The sequence below is a fragment of the Nothoprocta perdicaria genome, unplaced genomic scaffold, assembly GCF_003342845.1.
Source record: "Nothoprocta perdicaria isolate Ctin4 unplaced genomic scaffold, notPer1 scaffold_184, whole genome shotgun sequence".
In the NCBI taxonomy this organism is placed as follows: Eukaryota; Metazoa; Chordata; class Aves; order Tinamiformes; family Tinamidae; genus Nothoprocta; species Nothoprocta perdicaria.
Window position 1 is genome coordinate 104,132 of NW_020455027.1, and position 7,383 is coordinate 111,514.

At 41.5% G+C, this 7,383-nt stretch overlaps 1 protein-coding gene across 1 annotated transcript in view; it reads right to left on the reverse strand.

Moving 5' to 3' along the window:
- Positions 1 to 7,117, reverse strand: part of RAB23 (RAB23, member RAS oncogene family) — a 9,684-nt gene extending 2,567 nt beyond the window's left edge. The window contains exons 1-3 of the mRNA XM_026036665.1: positions 6,920 to 7,117; positions 6,012 to 6,097; positions 2,925 to 3,081 (exon numbers count right to left, since the gene is read on the reverse strand). Of these exons, the coding sequence (XP_025892450.1) occupies positions 2,925 to 3,081; positions 6,012 to 6,097; positions 6,920 to 7,074 (398 nt within the window). The 5' untranslated portion in view covers positions 7,075 to 7,117. The remainder of the gene's footprint in view (positions 1 to 2,924; positions 3,082 to 6,011; positions 6,098 to 6,919) is intronic.
- Positions 7,118 to 7,383: the final 266 nt, after the last annotated feature.

Consider the following 7,383-nt stretch of genomic DNA (forward strand, 5'->3'; position numbering starts at 1 on the left):
TCGGCAAACTTGCTGAGGGAGCACTCCAGCCCTTCATCCAGGTCGTTAATGAGTAAGTTGAACAGGACTGGACTGAGAACTGACCCCTGGGGGACACCACTAAGTACAGGCCTCCAGCTGGACTCCGSRCCAYTGACWACCACTCTCTGCACMCTGYCRYYGAGCCAATTCCTAATCCACCTCCCCGTCCACTCATCYATCCCACACCTTYRGAGCTTGCCCAGGAGGATGCTGTGAGGGACGGWGTTGAAAGCCTTGCTCRAATCCAGATGGACCACATCTACCGCTCTGCCCWMWTCTATCCAGCTAGATATTCCTTCGTAGAAGGTGATCAGGTTAGTCAAGCAGGATTTCCCCTTGGTGAATCCATGCTGGCTACTCCTGAGCACCTTTTCCTCCTCCACATGTCTGGAGCCAGGATGAGGTGTTCCATCACTTTTCCAGGGATGGAGGTGAGGCACACTGGCCTGTAATTGCCTGGATCCTCCTTCTTGCTCTTTCTGAAGACTGGTGTGATGTTGGCTTTCTTCCAGTCCTCTGACACATTTCGAAGAYGATGGTGAGCGGCTTWGCGATGACATCCACCAGCTCATGCAACACTCTGGSGTGCATCCCATCAAGGCCCATGGATTTGTGGGTGTCAAGTTGCCCAAAGTGCTCTCTGATCCACTCTTCCTCTACCCACGGCAAGCCTTCCTTTCTCCAGCTCTCTTCTGTTGCCCTTAGGGCCTGGGATTCCAGAGGGCTGCCCTTGGTAAACACTGCAGCAAAGGTGGCATTCAGCAGCTCTGCTTTCATCGTGTTTTGYTTGTAASCAGGGCACCCACCCCATCCACCAGCAGACCCACGTTCTCCATTATCTTCCTTTTGCCATTGACCATTGATGTATTTGAAGAAGCTCTCCTTATTTTTAACATCTCTTGCCAGATTTTGTTCCAAGCATGCCTTAGCTTTCCTTGTGGCATCCCTGCARTCCCTGATGATGTTCCCACATTTCTCCCAAGGGACCTGTCCTTTCTTCCACATTCTGTATACTGCTTTCTTCCGCTTGAGTTCTGCCAGGAGCTCCCTGCTCATCCACGCAGGTCTCCTGCCCTCTCTGCCTGACTTCTTACTCATAGGGATGCACTGTTGCTGGGCATGGAGGAAATGCTGCTTCAAAACTAGCTTCCTTCTAGGGCCACAGCCCATGGGATTCTTCCAAGGAGGTACCTGAGGAGGCCAAAGTCAGCCCTCCTGAAGTCCACGGTTACAAGGCCACTTACAGCCCTGCTTCCTCCTCTTTGGATTCTGACCTCCACCAATTCAAGACTGCTGCAGCCAAGGCTACTCCCCCCACCTTCACATCTCCAACAAGGCCCTCTCTGTTTGTTAGTACGAGGTCCAGCAGCCCACCYCTCCTCGTCGGCTCCTCCACAACCTGCGTCAAAAAGTTGTCATTGACGCATTGCAGAAACCTCCAGGACCGTTTGTGCCTCGCTGTGCTGTCTCTCCAGCTGATGTCAGGGAAGTTAAAGTCCCCCATGAGAACCAGGGCCTGCGACCGTGAGGCAACCTCCAGCTGCCTGTAGAAGGCCTCATCAGCCGCCTCCTCCTGGTCAGGTGGCCTGTAGCAGACACCCACCACAGTGTCTCCCACGTTGGCCTGCCCTTTAACCCTTACCCACAAGCTCTCCACCCTCTCATCATCCGCTCCCAGGTTGAGCTCCATGCATTCCAGTTGCTCTCTCTCATACAGAGCAACTCCACCACCTCGCCTTCCCAGCCTGTCCTTCCTAAAGAGCACACAGCCTTCCATGACAGCGCTCCAGTCGTTTGAACTACCCCATGATATCCCAGAAATCAAGAATTACTTTTTTTTTTTTTTTTTTTTTTGTGAAGGGAAAAAATAAATCCAACTTATGCTAAATTTCAAGGAAAGCTTGAGGGAATTTGTGAGAATATCACCACGGGAAATGATGTCATCAGAAAGATGAAGTTGTTGAAGCAGACAAAGTATTTTGAGGACAAAACCCAAGTGACATACCATAAACAAAGCAGGAGCTCAAATGCAAGTTTGCTTTTCCTTTGGAAAATCCTCAGTATTCTGTGCAGAGGGAGCAGAAGCTGATTTATGCCATCAATGAGGGCAAACAGAGAACAGGGAGAGCCAGCRGAGAAAACAGCAAAAGGAAGAAATAATTTAAATCTCTCAGGAAGATGGTAGAAATAAAGAGGTGGAGAATGGTCAGCCTTATCATGCAGTATTTTCCACAGAATATGCTGTTAAGCTGGTTTTGTAGCAGAAATGAATGAGGCACAGATATAAGTAAGGCAGAATGGACTGACAGTAAAATCTATGAAGAGAAACACAATGCAGAAGGATCAGCACAGTGCAGCTAGAGAGTATCAACAAACCCAGGTTTCTATAGCAGATTTATGTTTTGATAAAAACGGGCCAAAGAAAAAATTCAAGAAAGGCAAAGACTATTATACTTTAAAACAAACAAACAAAAAAAAACTACTTACTTTTTCTTAATCAATTTAACAAGTGCTAACTATCCAAACTGGATTTCATAAATCCACTGGCACACAGCARAGTCTAACAGCAACTAGAATTTTTATGATGAAACTCACAATTTTAGAACTTCCTATTTAAGAGGACAGAGAATATTACCATGGCATTACCAAACTCCTTGTGTCATTCCTCTGATTCTTAAGACAAACATGAAACTAAGTTCCTATCTCAGCAAGCCCATCTGCCCAGGGAGCTACACTCACACAGGACCATCACCACCAGTGCTTGGTTTGATAACCTCAGATATCATCAGCTTTCACATGGAAATCTCTTTTTAAGTATGTGTATATATGTGTGTGTGTGTRTRTATATATATGTGTATATGAATATAAGTTGTACTTTAAAAACAGCATCATAAAACTCCTACTTCTTTATACAAGAGTCATCAAGAAGATCAATCTTATTCTGTACGAGGACTGTGGGAACGTCTCCAACTTCAGTCACCACCTTCTCCTTCCAGGTGGGGATTGCTTTGAAGGACTCTCGGTCAGTTGTGGAAAACACAAGAACACAAGCCTGGGCACCTGAAAAYATACAACCCAATTACCAAGAGAAATATATACAAATCAGCCAATAAACAAGCAAAAAAGAATCATATAAAATAAAGTGCATTTGAAAAGCAAGTTTTTTTCCCCAATTACTTACATAAAAATYAGCTTTTATTACCAGCTTGTATCAGATTAAGAAGGCTCTCAAAATGTAAAGTAATAAAGTGCTATGTTATTTTCATCACTGTTTTCATTCTTCACAATGGTTATCCATTAGCTTAAGCTATTCCAGCAAGGTATATGGTGTATACACAAGGTGTATGTAAAGAAAAGGAATACAAAGAAGAGTGGAAAGGACCAGAAAAGGGTGTTGTTTCATCCTTCCTGTTTCAGACTGCTAAATGGAAGCCAAATAGTAAATATTTTTTCACATTACTTGTAAAACTCCCTATATGTTATTTTTCATGCTACAACAATTTGGATTTAAAAAAAAAAAAAACTAAAAAAAAAAAATCTCAGGGAAAGTTGTAGTTATGCCATTTAATAGCTCCTTTTGTCTTTGCRCTTTTTGACGCAAACTGCTTGATTACTTTTATTAGATATCCTCTTATTTGGCAGTTCAAAGCCAAGTTTGGTTTAATTTTACCAAAGTTTCCCTGTGCTCCTTGACATTCTTCCACCCAACTTCCTAGTTTCACTAGACAGTTTTATACAGAATAGTAAGAACCACCCTCAGAATTTCACCTTAAGTTCTACCAATAAAACTGCAGCAACGTGAGGACTTCCATAATTTCCTCTTTTTTTCCCCGCTCTGAGAAGCGTCCAACACTGCCTCGAAAGACAGTAATGTGGCCAGAACACATGGCTAGTGAGAGCCACCTGTAAGGGTAGTTAGCKTGGGAATAAAGTACCTAACCAGCTAGGAAATGCAGGATTGGCCTAGGATGGAAGAGGATAAATGGTAAAACAGGTTTATACAACAAAAGAGGGGGTTATACAAACAGAAAGTATAYACAAAGCTTTGCCCGGATCTGGAACTGGGCGCTGCAGGACAGTTTGACTCCCTGTGCTTGACACTGGTTATGCAGCTACACGGGCTACTTCACACGTCCACCTGCCTAAAGAAAATCCACACAACAGCAGCCCTGCCGGCYCCCATTCTGTCCCCGGGGGAGGCCGAACACACGCGGGGCCACGACAAGACAAGGCTCAAGGAGCAGTGTGTGGAGCAGCAGGTCCCACGCAGTGGTGGGCACAGGCAGACAGCAACAACGGAGGCAACAATCGTCATCCACCCGCGGGATCCGAGTGACTCCCAAAGAAATCCTTGCTTTTCCCAAGCGCTCTCGCCTTGCTCCTTCCGTGCCCCTCTGTGTGCAGACCTGCTGCTGAACTAAAACTCATCTTAGAAYGTCCCTCATCCTTCAGGAGACAAAACTCACTGTAAAACGGATCAAAGAGCCTGAACTGCTAGATAGCCTTAATGCTGTCTACAATGTGCATCTGCAGGCAGGTGTATGTTTTATTTCACTGCAGTCTCCTCAGAATAAAGAACTTCAAGGTAGAGCTCAAACTGCACCACACYGGCTGTGAGCCGTAAGCAAGATTCCAGGATTCCCAAGCAGATGTTTTTCAACCACTGGTTTTACTTTGGGAAGTGAGGCCAGTAAGCAGGAAAGAAGAAAAGGGCACTGGCCTGGAACAACTGAAGACAAACTCAATTTGGCGTCTCAGAAACCCTTCAAATACAGCACACACCTGAGTGAGGGTTACGGGAGGRAAAGGGACACTCAAAGATATTCAGGCACTAATTTCTAATCATTTAAAATTCACAAGCTCAACTTGTAAGCTGTACACTGACAGAACGGGCTGCTTCACATATAAGGATAAAAAGAAATGGGAAAAGCAGAAGCATCTTTTGTTGAAAAAATGGCAATCATTAATTACAAGTGCTGGCCAGAAACATTGGTAAAATATATYGGTTGTTAAAACTCTATCTTATCATACTGAAAGGTCAAAAGACCATACAAATATGAAACAATAAGACATAACTATTACTTCYGTCTCCAAATAAGATAATTTCCCTAAGATATTAGATTTCCTGATAGCAGGAAGAAGCATATTTTGCATGGCATTCATAGATGCAAAGAAGTCTAAGCAGGGAATTCCTGAMAGAAGATAAACTGCCTTTATACAACTGGATAATGTAGTTTCTACCTATGAAGTAAATATACTTTGCATATTGCCCAGCTGCATTAATGTGCTGAAGAGAGTCTGCACCAGCAGCTGAAGCACAGAGCTTAGTGAAGTGTTTTCTCAGGGTGACTGGTGGATTTTTTCACCCTCGGATTAATTTTTAAGTGCTAGAACCATTGTTTTTGGAACGTTTACAAGTATATTTCTTACAGAAGTAAGTAAATGCCTTCAAAGGAAAAACATAAGGACAGAAAAGCCAGAAACTGCAAATCAAAATTAGGGCACAGAAATTCCTGAGTTCTGATCTCATTTCTCATTCCATTTCCTCACTCCTATTAGTGACAATAAATACTCAATATCAGGATGAGAAGTTGCATCTGTAACTAAAAACAAACAAAATAATTATCTTAAAATATTTTGCAGAGGATACTGGATCCAAAATACAAGACAATAATTAACATATAAAAGAAGATAAAGTTAAATTTTGCATTAAGTTGTTTGAATAACTGTAGGCAGTTTCCATTCAGATATTAGTCTTGTTTTGTTCAATGTTTTTTAAAGAGAAGCACTAAGTATCCTGCATTGTGTGGCATTTAAGTCAGTATCTTGCATGAAAAGGAAAACATTCAGAATTGAAAAGAAAAAAGTGTGAACAAAACATTCTTTCCACATAGATGAAATAACTAGAATTCTCATTAAAGGGATAGGAAAATATTTTAAAAGATGTGCAGACTGAAAAACAAGGAACAAATAACAAACAGTATTTTCACCTCGGTAGTAGGCCTTGGTTATTGCATCAAATTCTTCTTGACCAGCAGTGTCCCACAACATTAGCCTGACATCCTCATCATTAACTCTGAAATAAAGGACAGAAGTTTGTCATTGCCATGAGAGCAATTCAGTCCAATTGTCATAAAAATATTTCCATCTTCACAATATGCTTGGATAAGGGTAATTTAATTCAAGTTTAACTTGATTTAACATAATTAACTTAAAATGATAATGTTTCACCTCCATACCAYGCTATGACAACAGACTCTTAATTTCATTACGTGCTATTTCCAGGCAATTCATATTACATTTTTCTCTTCTTTTCTACCTCCTCCTCCTCTTCCATATACAGAAAAAAATAAAGATAGGAAAAYACAAGCTTATGTGCCTGAATAATGATCTTTTTGTCTTTTTAATCAGCTTACATGACTTATATTCTTCTTACAATACTTTATCAAATACAATCATCTCTTACCTGTTGTATTATGTATGTAAGGAGTTTAGATCTATACTGAACTTACTTTTCCCCACATTTATCTATTTTGGAGAATCATTTTATCATGAGCTCTTCCATCTCAGACAACAAATGACAAAAAACATCACCAGCAAAAAAACCCACCCACACACAGACACAAACAGGTGGGAGAAGATGCATGAAACCTGACTTAAAAAGTGAACATGACAGAGCTTCCACTCTTCATTTGTTTTTGAATTATAAATCTAAGTCTTAGGTGGAAAATAAAATGGTATTTTAGCCCACTGTGCAAAAGAAGAAACAACTCCCTTTACTTAAGCGTCCGAGACAACAGACTTTGTGTTTCAAGTCTTCATAAACCTTAAGGTTGGAAAAGAACAGGAAATAGGGGCAAGAGAGAAATAAATACTAAGCCATCTGTTCAATACATACTGAATTTGTCTTTCCAGGAAATCTACCCCAATAGTTTTCTTGTAGTCTTTCGTAAAAATCCCCTTGCAGTATCTCTGAATCATACTGGATTTTCCGACAGCTCCATTCCCTACCACCACCACTTTGATGGCCACCTCCATATCTTCTTCCAACATCTTTGCAGCTCAGGCAACCGTCCGGCTAACTCGGGGATATCTCCGTTCTGCAAATAAAGTAAATATATCCATACTCGTACATGTTCATATACATACTAAAATAGAAAGCAAGAGGAAAATGGATTAGGATATGTAAAAACCTTATAATTTAYTTCCAATTCTGCCACAGGCCACTTGAATGACCCTGGGCAAGTGATTTATTGAGTCTACTTTTATTTACTATTTACTACTAATAATATCAATTTTCAAATGGATAGTTAAGAGAGGGATGGTAGTTCTTTGTTAAAAACATGCCAATGGGTCCCTCCT